This window comes from Pongo abelii, chromosome 20 (genome assembly GCF_028885655.2).
Source record: "Pongo abelii isolate AG06213 chromosome 20, NHGRI_mPonAbe1-v2.0_pri, whole genome shotgun sequence".
Lineage (NCBI taxonomy): Eukaryota > Metazoa > Chordata > Mammalia > Primates > Hominidae > Pongo > Pongo abelii.
Genome location: NC_072005.2, coordinates 20060865 through 20074784, shown reverse-complemented (window position 1 = coordinate 20074784; position 13920 = coordinate 20060865). Strand labels below are relative to the sequence as shown.

At 41.5% G+C, this 13920-nt stretch overlaps 2 protein-coding genes across 2 annotated transcripts in view; one reads left to right on the top strand and one right to left on the bottom strand.

Annotated features, from left to right (window-relative positions):
* LOC103893083 (zinc finger protein 506) overlaps nucleotides 1-13920 on the top strand; it is a 157562-nt gene that overhangs the window by 114043 nt on the left and 29599 nt on the right. The gene's annotated exons all lie outside the window — the stretch shown is intronic.
* Nucleotides 8898-9370, bottom strand: LOC129051916 (iron-sulfur cluster assembly 1 homolog, mitochondrial-like). Its single transcript, XM_054540092.1, has one exon. The coding sequence runs from the start codon at nucleotides 9353-9355 to the stop codon at nucleotides 8978-8980; it is 378 nt and encodes a 125-aa protein (XP_054396067.1). The 5' UTR covers nucleotides 9356-9370; the 3' UTR covers nucleotides 8898-8977.

The following is a 13920-nucleotide window of genomic DNA, read 5'->3' as shown; positions in this document are numbered from 1 at the left end:
TTACAACTACCCAAGCCCCTGTAACAAGCCAACTAAAGGTGGACCCTAGTGCAGACCCAGCAGCCTTGTGACCAAGCTACAACCCCTCTTCACTACAAATTCAGAGGGCATCTCCTCACCCTAAGGACTCAATAAAAGATCTTTACCTTCTGAAATCAGTTTATGAAAACTTGAAGAGGTGTTTTCTTCATCAGATTCAGACACCAATACATAACTATATTGTGCCCATTGTCAATGGTTCTATTTTAATGTAACACGGGAAGTATGTGGCAGAAGAATTTGTCAAAGAAATAAAAAAAATCCATTGAAATTGAAGAAAAGTGGCTGGGCATGGTGGCTCACACCTGTAATCCCAGCATTTTGGGAGGCCGAGGTGGGTGGATCACGAGGTCAAGAGATCAAGACCATCCTGGCCAACATGGTGAAACCCCATCTCTACTAAAAATACAAAAAGTTAGCCAGGCATGGTGGCATGCACCTGTAGTCCCAGCTACTCAGGAGGCTGAGGCATGAGAATTGCTTGAATCCGGGAGGCGGAGGTTGCAGTAAGCCGAGATCATGCCACTGCACTCTAGCCTGCCAATAGAGAGAGACTCCATCTCAAAAAAAAAAAAAAAAAAAGAAAAAAAAAGAAATTAAAGAAGAGTAAGTAAAAAGTTGCTGTTTGTAGATCATACAATCTTATATTTAAAATACCATACACAATACATTAAAACCTGCCTAAACTAATAAATACACTCAGTAAATTAGTAAAATATAAAACTAACATACATGTATGGTCTCATAAACTTAAAACAAACTGATAAAATAGAGGAGAAAAAAATCTTAGTTACTATAGCATTAAGTAATAAATTTCAGAGAAAAAATTAACCAATGAGGTGAAAAATCTTTACAATAAAAAAAAATCAATAAAAAAGTTAGAAAAGATCCAAATAAATTTTAAAATAGTTTATGTCTATGGATGGAAAATATTATTAAATTGCCATATTATTCAAAGTGATCTACAGATTCAATAAACTTCCTATCAGAATTGCAGTGGTATTTTTTCCTAGTAATAGAAAATACAATTCTAAAAGTTACATGAAACTAAAATAAACTTTGATAGCCAAAGCAATCTTGAGGAAAAAGAACAAAGCAGGATATTAAACTTACAATTTCAAACTATATTTCAAGACTATATAGTAATAAAAACAGAATGGACTGTGCAGAAAAATGAACAAAAAATGCAACAGAAACTGCTACTGTAACACATTTCAGACCTGATGCAAAAAGAGAACTTAAAAAATAGGTTTAGTTTCTCAAAATCATGCAGATATTTGTGTCCCCAAAACAATGGAAAAGCAACCAGATTGTGCAGTCTTTTATATGTCCTGAAGAGGACTTTCGCTCTCACTGTGGACTTGAAGGAAGCTCACCCAAAGAAAAGTAGAATCGTTAGAGAATTTAAAAGCATGAGACAGAAGATGTCCCTTTGTGAGAGCAAAATTAAAAAACAACAAAAACAAAAAACAGCGCCCAGGAACTATTTCCTTTGGAACACAGCTTCCCAAATCACATTTTAAAAACTGGCTTTCTCTTTGACCTTGGGACCTCTAATCTGTGTCATCTGTTGTATTCATTTTCACTCCCACATACGTGGGGGTTTGGCAATCATCTCATGTCTCTTCATTGTCAAAGGTTTTTTTTCTTGCTCCAGACAGGTGATCAGGTCTGGCTTAGAGACAACAATACCTGTTTTATTAAGAATACATAGCATGAATCTTGCTAATATTCTCCAATTACAAGCTAGTAATGTGCTCAGCAGAGAGGATGTTATCAAATATCCTAGTAAATTAATACCAAAATACTAAATCATAACAGAAATTTCTTGATATTTAGAAAACACTTTCAACTTGTAGGTTTATTTTTCTTGGGGACAGTTTCGCTCTTGTTGCCCAAACCAGAGTGCAATGGCGCGATCTCAGCTCACCGCAACCTCTGCCTCCCGGCTTCAAATGATTCTCCTCTCTCAGCCTCTGGAGTAGCTGGGAATACAGGCCTGAGCCACCATGCCGGGCTAATTTTGCATTTTTAGTAGAGATGTGGTTTCTCCATGTTGGTCAGGCTGGTCTCAAACTCCCAACCTTAGGTGATCCATCCGCCTCCGCCTCCCAAAGTGCTGGGATTACAGGCATGAGCCACCGCACCCGGTTTTGCTTGTAGATTTTTTAATTTTACTACCTGGTGTGACTGAATCAAAAGTTGGTGGTGGCAATTAGATTTTCAGGTGGGGACAACAATATTTTATGCCACTAAATTTCCAGACTTACCACTAATTTAGAGTGAAGAACACAGCTCAACTCAGGCATGTGGAAAGTTTGGACTAAGATTAAACATCTTGGCTGAGCACAGTGGCTCACGCATGTAATCCCAGCACTTTGAAAGGCCAAGGCAGGAGGATCACGAGGTCAGGAGATCGAGACCACCCTGGACAACACAGTGAAACCCCGTCTCTACTAAAAATACAAAAAAAAAAAAAAAAAAAATTAGCCAGGCATGGCGGCGTATGCCTGTAGTCCCAGCTACTTGGGAGTCTGAAGCAGGAGAATAGCATGAACCAGGGAGGCAGAGATTGCAGTGAGCTGAGATAGTGCCACTACACTCCAGCCTGGGCGACAAAGCGAGACTCTGTCTCAAAAAAAAAGAGGTTAAACATCTTGAAATTCTTTTCTAAATGAACAAATTCTGAAGATTTTCTGGAAAAGGGGCATCTGAAACTCTTTTATGCAAAGAATAAATTACTAAAAAACATTTCACAAAAAGGAGAAATAAAACCGTTAGGGTATATTATGAATTATATATTCAAGTTATCCTCACCAAGGAAGACCAGGTTTCTGTAGTTCTCTAACATCACATCCCTATATAAATTCCGCTGTGCAGTGTCCAGGCAATGCCACTCCTCCAGGGAGAATTCTATGGCCACATCTCTAAATTGCAATGGTCCCTGAAAAACACACATATACACACACATTTTTACCAAGTGGCCATGGGCGAGATTTTTAATTTGACTTAAGGTGAAATTAGAGAGTAAAGACAATTGGTTCTGACTTATAGGACTGACTAAAATTATTCAATAAAATAATTTTCAACATAGAAATATTCTCTAATGTATTCTCTAACTCTGAGAAGAAAGAGCAGCATAAGATCCACTACATCAGTTTATTTATGATATTTTTCTAGATAATAAAGTAGAAATTTAAAGTCATGAATATGAACATGCACATTTTTGAGTGCCATATTTACAATATACAGAAGGAGTTGTGAATGTAGTGGAAAAGTTAAATATTAAATTTGAACTCAATTTAACGTGGACACAAACAATGGTCACCAAGTCCCAGAACAGGTTGTGTGAGCCCCTTGAGGCGTTCATCCAGCGCTGTTTCAGAGAAATCTCTATTTCAATCTATTCTATATGTTAGTTATTGAAAAATAATAGACAATCGCAAAAACAAGTTGACCTTTTTGTGTTACTTGAGCCCAGTCGCGAAAGGCCCTCGTGACTTGGCCTCATGCCAAACAACTTGTTACAAAAAGAGCTAGGGTCCCAGACTGCGCCAAAGCTTCAAGAGACCTCTGCTCGTCTGTGCATGAATGGGTGGCCGACTCTAGAGCCCAGGCTGTTGCTTCCCAGTGTGTTGGTGAATCCTCCATAGTCTGGTGAGTGTGGTGTCTGACCCTGGAGCCCAGGCTGTTGCTTCCTGATCTGGTGATGAATCCTCCATAGTCTCGTGAGTGTAAATATGTATATATACACATCTCTTTTCCCTTCTCCCCTTCCCACTGCAATTTGCTTATGATATCAATTTGCTTATTATATCTGCATTGCCATTTACATGGGATAAAGCTTGTTTACCCTTAAAGGTACTCTGTGTGTGTCTTTTCTTCTCCCCTTGCACGTTTCCCACACAGAACACCATATTTCTCAGAGGCTTTATTTGTTTCTTTTTATTCTTTTTTTTTTAATCTTGTCTGCAAGCCTTATTTCGGCAAGGTGGTCTTCAAACTCTGATATCCTTTCTTCTGCTTGATCAATTCAGCTATTGATATTTTGTATGCTTCATGAAGTTCTCATGCTGTGTTTTTCATCTCCATCAGGTCATTTATGTTCTTCTCCAAACTGGTTATTCTAGTTAGCATTTCCTCTAACCTTTTATCAAGGTTCTTAGCTTCTTTGAATTGGGTTAGAACATGTTCTTTTAGCTCAGCAGACTTTGTTATTATCTGCCTACTTCTGTTAATTCATCCATCTCATCTTCTGTCCAGTTCTGCACCCTTGCTGAAGAGACATTTTGATCATTTGGAGGAGAAGAGGCACTCTGGCCTTTCAGCATTTTTTTGTTGATTCTTTCTCATCTTCATGAGTTTGTCTAGTTTTGATCTTTGAGGCTGCTGATCCTTGGATGGTTTTTTTATTTTTATTTTTATTTTTTATTTATTTTTTATTTTCAGACAGAGTCTTGCTCTATTACCCAGGCTGGAGGGCAGTGGCATGATCTCAGCTCACTGCAACCTCCACCTCCCAGGTTCAGGTGATTCTCATGTCTCAGACTCCCGAGTAGCTGGCACTACAGTCATGCACCACCACGCCTGGCTAATTTTTGTATTTTTTAGTAGAGACAGGGTTTCGCCATGTTGGCCAGGCTAGTCTCGAACTCCTGACCTCAAGCGATCTGCCCACCTCAGCCTCCCAAAGTATTGGGATCACAGGTGTGAGCCACCATGCCCGGCCTCAGATAGGGTTTTTGTGGGTACTTTTTTGTTGTTGATGCTGTTGTTGTTGCTTTCTGTTTGTTTGTTTTTCTTTCAATGGTCAGGTCCCTCTTCTGTAGTGCTGCTGCACTTTCCTGGGGGATTACTTCAGGCCCTATTGTTCTGGTTCACTCCCGTGCTTGGAGATGTCACTCAAGGAGGTTGGAGAACAGCAAAGACAGGTGCCTGCTCTCTGGAATCTTTGACCTCAAGAGGCACCAACCTGATGCCCATAGGATCGCTCCTGTATAGGGTGTCTGACAACCCCTGTTGAAGGGTCTCACCCATTTGGGTGGCACAGGGAGCCGAACCCATTTAATGAAGCACTTTGACTGTCCTTTGGTGGAGGAGTGGGGTGTTTCCTGAGGGGAAACCCACTCATCTGGGCTGCCTGAATTCCTCAGAACTAGCAGGAGGAAAGGCTAAGTCTGCTGGTCCACAGCGACTGCAGCCACCCCTCCCACTAGGGGCTCAGGCCCAGGGAGATCAGAGTTCTGCCTCTGAGCCCCTGGCTGGAGTTGTTGGAGTTCCTGCTGGGAGGCCCTGCCCAGTGAGGAGAGATGGTCAGGGTCAGGCCTGAAGAGACACTCTGACTGCAGTCTGCAACAGCCAGAGTGTTGGGTTGTAGGGGACATCTCTTGAGACCAAGCTGTCCAGCCTCCCTGGCTCTAGCAGGGGAAAAGTGTGGCCAGGAGCTATAGAGATGGCTGCTGCCCTTCCTGAGCCCAGGGAGCTTAGCCTGTCAGGCAGTTGTGAGTCCCATTGCTGGCTGCTGTCCCTCCCCCAAGGAGCTGAAAGGGCTTAGACAGCAGCCAGCCACAGCTGTGGTACTGGTCGCCCCTCCCCTGGGAACTTGGCAGGCTTAAGCAGATTCTAGCTGAGAGGCTATTGAGGATCTGCTCAGCTCCAGGGTTGTGTCAGGCATAATAAGTTTCTCTTCAAAGGGTAACTTCCTTGTTTCTTGTTCTCGAAATCAACTTCCTTATATGTTCCTGCTCTGAGCTACCTGCTCTGTAAACAACCCTTCCCACCAGTCCCAATCTGTAACCCACATCTCTTCTTTATTTGGAAGAAGTCCTCCTCACTCCTAGTTACTTACTCTGTAAACAACCTTCCTGCCAGTCTCGATTTAAAATAACCAATCAAGTTAGCTTATATTATGTGGTCTGACTCCAGCCAATGGGGACAGGACACAGAAGTAGAGACTATGTTAACAATAATAACCCCTTCCCTCTCTAGTACAGTGTGCTCTCACAACAACCAGAGATGTGAGCAGCACCCTTCTGTAGAAGTAAATTTGCCTTGCTGAGAAATTCCTTGTTTGAGTGCTTGTTTTCTTTGTGATTCTGAGCTCTTGTTCCCAACAGTTGGGACCTTAGGCTCCGGTGGTGTGGGTTCACGAGTGGAATCTTCTAATCCATGGGTTGCACTGTTCCATGGAAAAAGCACAGTTTCCAGGGCTGGGTAGCACGCTCACTCACTGCCTCCCTTGGCTGGGGGGTGGGGGCTCCCCAGCCCCATGTGGGTGTCAGGTGGTCTGTTGCACCACACTACTCTTCCTTCTTCTCCATGGTTCATGCCAGCCACCTAGTCAGTTCTGATGACAGAACCTGGATACCTCAGGTGATGGTGCAGGATTCACATGCTATTATGATTCTTCTCTATGGGATGCTGCTTCTAGTCAGCCATCTTGGCCCCACCCCCACCAATTTTTCATTGAATGTCTGATAGAATTCAGCCGTGAATCCACCTGGTTCTGAACTTCTTTTTTGGTTGGCAATTTTTTAAAATTATTATTTCAATCTCACTGCTTGTTATTAGTCTGTTCAGAGTTGTTTTTTAATCTAGGAGGGTTGTACGTTTCCAAGAATTTATTCATCTCCTGTAGGCTTTCTAATTTGTGCATGTAAAGGTGTTCACAGTAGCCCTCAATGATCTTTTGTATTTCTGTGGCATCAGTTGCAATATCTTCCATTTCATGTCTAACTGAGCTTGTTTGGATCTTCTCTCTTCTTGGTTAATGCTGTTAATGGTCTATCAATTTAGTTTATCTTTTCTAAGAGCCAGCTTTTCATTTCATTTATCTTCTGGTTTTTTTTGTTGTTGTTGTTTCAGTTTCATTTAGTTCTGCTCTGATCTATGTTATTTCTTTTCTTCTACTGGGTTTGGGTTTAGCTTGTTCTTGTTTCTCTAGTTCCTTGAGGTGTTATCTTACATTGTCTACTTAAGCTCTTTCAGACTTTTTGATGTATGCACTTAATGCTATGAACATTCCTTTTAGCACTGCTTTTGCTGTATCCCAGATATTTTGATGGCTTGTGTCATTATTATTGTTCATTTCAAATAATTTTTTTTTAATGATCACAAAGAGGCCACATTTTTTTTTCTTTTGATAGAGTCTCGCTTTGTTTCCCAGGCTGGAGTGCAATGGCAAGATCTCGGCTCACTGCAACCTCCACCTCCCAGGTTCAAGCAATTCTCCTGCCTCAGCCTCCCAAGTAGCTTGGATTACAGGCACCTGCTATCACGCTCAGCTAATTTTTTTGTATTTTTAGTAGACGAGGTTTCACCATGTTGGACAGGCTGGTCTCGAACTTCTGACCTCAGGTGATCCACCCACCTCAGCCTCCCTAAGTGCTGGGATTACAGGCATGAGCCACCACACCCAGCCTGAGTCCTCATTTTTTTTAAATTGACAACTCAATCTCTAGATACATACAGTATTGCATGAATTATAAGTGGATCAACAATTATATTATTGATACAAACTCATGAGCATTTACATAAAACTACTGCTCTAGGTTTTGGTGTGTTTTGTGCCAGCTACTTTAGGGAATGAAAGAAGCATAAAGGACCTCAGCTACTTGAATTCATGAGAATCAGCTTTCAAAAAAAGCATATATGTCATTTCATAGAATACTTAACATGTCAAACCTGGGACAATCAGTAACTACGTGACAAAAGGAACACTTTTAAAGAAAAGTTGATGATAAAAATATTAGGCTAAAATATTAAGAACTTTAGCAACTGGATCGAGGAACCAGAAAGTGTATGCACATGGAATTTTAAGAAAAGATCCCACGTTCTCCGGCACAATGAGGACCACATTCCAAAAGCATAATTTTGGGTTGCTGCAATGTCTTCTCTGCTACAAATCATTGTTTCAGAGGTGAAAGAAACAAGATGGATATTCACATAAAAGGGTTTTAAAATTCTTCCCACTCAAAATAAAATAAAAATACTATGATCTCCATCAAATTATAAATAAATTCGATCAAAATGTCAACCAAATAAAGAAATCAGACCATTTGCCTTCACTGATTGCCTCAGAGGGCACAGTGTGTGTCACCTACAAGGAAGGGGAGATGGGGGTAGAGTCCCCACTCTCCCTTGGCCTGTGGAGTGGGGGTGGACAGGAGCACTTTGGCTTCCCTGGGGATTTGCTTCCTCACATAGGGAATTGAGAGAGGTGGGCTAAATGGCTTTAAGAGACCCCACAACTAAAAGAATCAAAGTCACCTTGAGATCCCATCTCTGAGCAGACATATAGGGTGGCAAAAGAAATGGATTAAAAAACAGGTGGGTGACATATTTCTCACCTTTTGATACCATCACTCAGAACTAATCTGTACTATAGTTGAAGAAAATCTTTGCCCAGTACTATTAAAGGGTACGCAATGAGGCATCTGACAATAAAAGTTTTCATACAAGTGTATTAAAAGGCTATGTTAAGTTTGGGTGGAAAAAACAATGCACCACCATGTTACTACCAGTAGTCAGGACATCCTGTCTCAGATTTTAGGAGTTGCCGATCTGGTTGGGAGAAATGCTGAGGGGGATGCATGTTCAAGCCATTCAGTAGAGATCTAAGGAGTGCACACCGTCCAGGAAATGGATAAACAGGTGCCCAGGAAGGCAACTTTAATGAAACTGGTTCTAAAACAAAGGATGTAAGAGACCTAAATGATCCAAAGAGAGTGATGGCTTCTCATTTTCTGTCCCCTACAGGGAATACAAATATCATTTCTTCTGGAATCTAACACACTGGCTTCATTTTCAAAATGCATAACTTTATTTTCCTTACAAAGCAGCAGCATATTAAACACGTGACAGTCACATGATTTCTGCAGTGAGCCCCAAGGCTTCCATGAGCTTTCCTGGAACCTACGGCCAGAAGAGTCCTTAGATTTCAAATATTAAAGCTTTCTCCACAGCCTTTGATGTTTGGGTTATTGAACACAAGCTCACTGGATAATTTTTCTTCAACGTAGTCCATTTCTTTTCCTAAAAGTGTTAGCTGTGCTTTCTTTTCAATGAATACTCTGACTCCATCTTGAATAACTTCATCAGAATCTCCTTTTGTCTTTGTATATTCTAGAGTATAAGAAAGGCCATTACAGCCTCTGGCTCGCACACCAACTTTTACACCTACATGCTCAGGCTTATCTTTAAGAAGTTGTTTTATCTTGTTTACTGCTGAAGGTGTCAGGGTGAGGGCGGCCCAGGTGGGCTGAAGCTTCCTGTTGCTCACAGCCCAGACAGTTGCCCGAACTAAGGAAGCCGACATCTTTGCCGTCCTGGCACTCCGGTACCTCCAGCTGGAGCTCAGCCACCTCAGCCTCTCTCCGTGGACATGGCGGGCACATTCAGTTCAAAGAATTTTTAAATTTCCATCTTGATTTCATCCAACACTCATTCAGAAACAGGTTGATCTTTAATTTTTTAATTTAATTTCCATCTATTTAATTCCTAAAATTTATTTAATTTCCATGTATTTGCATGGTTTTGATGGTTCATTTGGAGTTGATTTTCACTTTTATTCCACTGCAGTCTGAGAGAGTAGTTGATATAATTTTGATTGTCTTAAATTTATTGAGACTTGTGGCCCATCATATGTCTATCTTGGAAAATGTTTCAAGTGCTGATGAATAAAATGTATATTCTGCAGTTCTTGGATAGAATGTTTGTAAATATATTTTAAGTCCATTTGTTCTAGGATATAGTTTAAGTCCATTGTTTGTTGTTGTTGTTGTTGACTTTCTGTCTTGATGACTTGTCTACTGCTGTCAGTAGAGTACTGAAGTCCCTCATTATTACTGTGTTGTCATCTATTTCATTTCTTAGGTCTAGTAGTAATTGTTTTATAAATTTGGGAGCTCCAGTGTAAGGTGCATATATATTTAGGATTGTGATGTTTTCCTGTTGGACTAGTCCTTTTATCATTATATAATGTCCCTCTTTGTCTTTTCTTTTTTTTAACGGTTTTTGCTTTAACATCTGTTTTGTCTGATGTAAGAATGGCTACTACTGCTTGCTTTTGGGGTACATTCGCATATCTTTTTCCAACCCTTTACCTTAAGTGAGTCCTTATGTGTTGGGTGAGTCTCTTGAAGACAACAGATATTTGGCTTGTAAAATCTTGTGTGTGTGTGTGTGTGTGTGTGTGTGTTGGAGTTTAGTTCTCGTTGTCCAGGCTGGAGTGCAATGGCATGATCTCAGCTCACTGCAGCCTCTGCCTCCTGGGTTCAAGCTATTCTGCTACCTCAGCCTCCTGAGTAGCTGAGATTACAGGCATGCAGCACCATGTCTGGCTAATATTTTGTATTTTTAGTAGAGACAAAGTTTCTTCATGTTAGTCAGGCTGTTCTCAAACTCCTGATCTCAGGTGATTCACCCACCTCAGCCTTCCAAAGTGCTGGGATTACAGGTATGAGCCACTGCACCCGTCCTGATAAACTCTTATCCATTCTGCCATTTTGTATCTTTTAAGTGGAGCATTTAGGCCATTAAATTAGTAGCATTTAGGCCAATAATCACTATAAATTATACCACCATACATTACAATGCCTGTCATTGAAAGGCTTGAACACGTTGTAATCCATTCAAGTTTGCAGTTATGGTGGAAATTTTGGCCTATTGATTATCTTGCTGATTAAATAGTCTGTCAAGAGAAAGCAGAGATGCATGGACATCAACATGGAAAACAGTGACAATGGTAGTGTGTGCCAGGATTCAGGTATCTTTGCAGTATTGTTTTCTCCAAACCTCTTTATTCCCATTTAACCATTTGTTTTGTTACCATTGGGATATCCAGGTGGTAAGACCATTTGCTACAGACCAAGAGTTGGTATACAAGTGACAAATCCCTCTGGCCTCCTCTTGAATAGCTCGGAGGATGGCTACTAGTTCAGCTAACTGGCTGCTCCCACCCCTTCCTTCATCATAAATACTTATGTTTTTAACAGGATTATAAGCCATGGCCTTCGAGCATCAGGTCCCACCAATGTATTTGGTGGATCCATCTGTAAACCAAGCATATTTCTGATCCTCTGGGCTTAGTTCTTTAAAGGATTTGCCCCAGTGGGTGGGGGAGATTTCCTTCCCTAACAGCAAGACTTGCTTGGTGATTTCCCGAGCTGGGGAGTTTTGTACATCCTCATGTAAAAGTGATACCCCATTTGGTTTTGGCTTAAATGGACTTGTATGTACTATTTCCATTTTATGATGCTACTTTCTTGAGAGTGCTCTATCTGGTGAGTTTGAGAGAACTCATGACCCAAGTCATAATAGAAATTTCAGGCCTCATAAAGACATCATGGTTGAAACAGAGGCGTTCCATTTCCAGCAAAGCCCAATAGCAAGCTAACAATTGCTTCTCGAAAGGGGTATAAGCTTTTCTGGCCTCTGGCAGTTTCTGGGTCCAAAACCTGAAAGGTACCCTCTTCCCATCTTGTTTCTGCCTAACGCTCCAATTAGCATGTTGATCTAGGACAGTCACTTGGAGTTCTGCTGGCCCATCCCATATGGCCCATAGATCCAGGGCCAGTTGCACCACTTGTTTAGCTTAAGAAGCCATACTCTCTGTCTCTCCCCAGTGAAAGTCTGCATGCAGAGGTTGTAAAATGTTACCCAAGTGGGGAATATGATGTCTCCAGAATCCAAACAAAGCCGATAAATTTCTGGGCCTCCTTTTTAGTGGTAGGGGTTGTAAATTCTAGTATTTTAGCCTTAGCCTTTGGTAAGATGGTGTACATCTCTGCATTCCATAGAATGCCATGGAATTTTACAGTTTGTGCAGGTCCTTGAATTTTACTAGGTTAATCTCCCATTTTTGAGATAGGAGCTGGGTTTTTACCTGTTCCAAGCCCCAACTGACTAGTTCTTCAGTTTCACCCTGACCAGGCCAGTTGGACAGCTGCTTTTTTCAGCAATAGGCTGATAGCTTTGAGCCTGATCAATCAAGACATAGGCCTGGACATTGTTGGGCCAGGGCCAGTCTGGAAGTCAGATTAGCATATTTCTTTTCCAACTTATGTTTCTCTTTTTGCAACCAGCCCCTATCTTGACGCATTAACTTATAAGCAGTAAGGAAACACCATCCACTCTGGGAGATCCCCTCAGCATCTTTTTTGCTGACTGGAATCCCCTGCAGCACTTCACACACAAAGATTTAAATTGCACTAATTTAGATTCTCAACTCTCACAAAGTCCAGTTCCCCTGGACCATTCAATCACCAAGAGGGAGAACTGGGGGAGTTCCCATCCCAGGGTATGGGAAGTCCCTGAGCCTCCAGCCCTGTCCTTGTGGCCAAAAAGAGGCACACTTTTGGTTTCTAATCCTGTTTGTAATGCCAAAAATGTTCTGTGAGGGAAAGGCGCAAGGGGAGAAGAAAAGACACACACACAATACCTTTAAGGGTAAACAAGCTTTATCCCACATAAATGGCAATGCAGATATAATAAGCAAATGATATAATAAGCAAATAAATATAATAAGCAGATTGATATAACAAGAAGATTCATATAATAAGCAAATTGCAATGGGAATAGGAGACAAGAAAAGAGATATATATATATATTTACACTCACCAGACTATGGAGGATTCACCACCAGAGTGGAAAGCAACAGCCTGGGCTCCTCACCCATGCACAGAGGAGGAGAGGTCTCTCATGGAGCTTTGGCATGGTCTGGGACCCTAGCTCTTTTGTAACGAATTATTTGGCATAAGGCCCATTCATGAGGGCCATTCGTGACTGGGCCCACGGAACACAAAAAAGTCAACTGGTTTTTGCGATTGTCCATTGTTTTTCAACAACTAATGTATAGGAATAGACTGAAATAGAGATTTCTCCAATACAGTGCTGGATGAATGCCTCAAGCAGCTCACACAACCTGTTCCAGGACTTGGTGACCATTGTTTGTGTCCACGTTAAATTGAGTTCAAATTTAATATTTAACTTTTCCTCCACACTAGACTATGGAGGATTCACCACCAGACCAGGAAGCAACAGGCTGGGCTCCAGAATTGGATACCGCACTCATCAGACTACGGAGGATTCACCACCAGACTGGGAAGCAACAGCCTGGGCTCCAGAGTCAGCCACCCGTCTGTGCGTAGATGAGGAAAGGTCTCATGAAGCTTCTGCGCGATCTGGGACCCTAGCTCTTTTTGTAACGAGTTCCTTGGCATGAGGCCCAGTCATGAGGGCCCTTCGCGATTGGGCTCAAAGAACACAAAAAAGTCAACTTTTTTGTGTGTGTGTGATTTTCTATTGTTTTTCAATAACCAATGTATTGGAATAGATTGAAATAGAGATTTCTCCAAAACAGCACAGGATCAACACCTCAAGGGGCTCACATAACTTGTTCCAGGACTTGGTGACCATTGTTTGTGTCCATGTTCAATTAAGTTCAAATTTAATATTTAAGTTTTCCTCCACAAATTCCCCTGTCTTGATGAATTGGCTCTGTCTAGGCAAACGGCAAGGTGAACCCCTTGGGCTGTTACACAACCTCCACTTCCTGGGTTCAAGTGATTCTCCTGCCTCAGCCTCCAGAGTAGCAGGGACTATACGTGTGCACCAGCACACCCCGCTAATTTTTTGTATTTTTAGTAGAGATAGGGTTTCACCATGTTGGCCAGGCTAGTCTTGAACTCCTGACCTCAAGTGATTTGCCCACCTTGGCTTCCCAAAGTGCTGGGATTACAGGCTTGACCCACCGCGCCTAGCCCTAAATGATTTCTTTCTACCCCCTATAGCAGTTTGAAATTACTTAAAGCTTGTTTCAAATGGAAAAATAAAAAGAATGTGGATAAAAATAAAATATAAAAAGTTAAAAAAATTACAAGA

Coding starts and splice junctions, on each gene's coding strand:
- LOC129051916 (XM_054540092.1), bottom strand. CDS start 9,355: ATGTCGGCTTCCTTAGTTCGGGCAACTGTCTGGGCTGTGAGCAACAGG.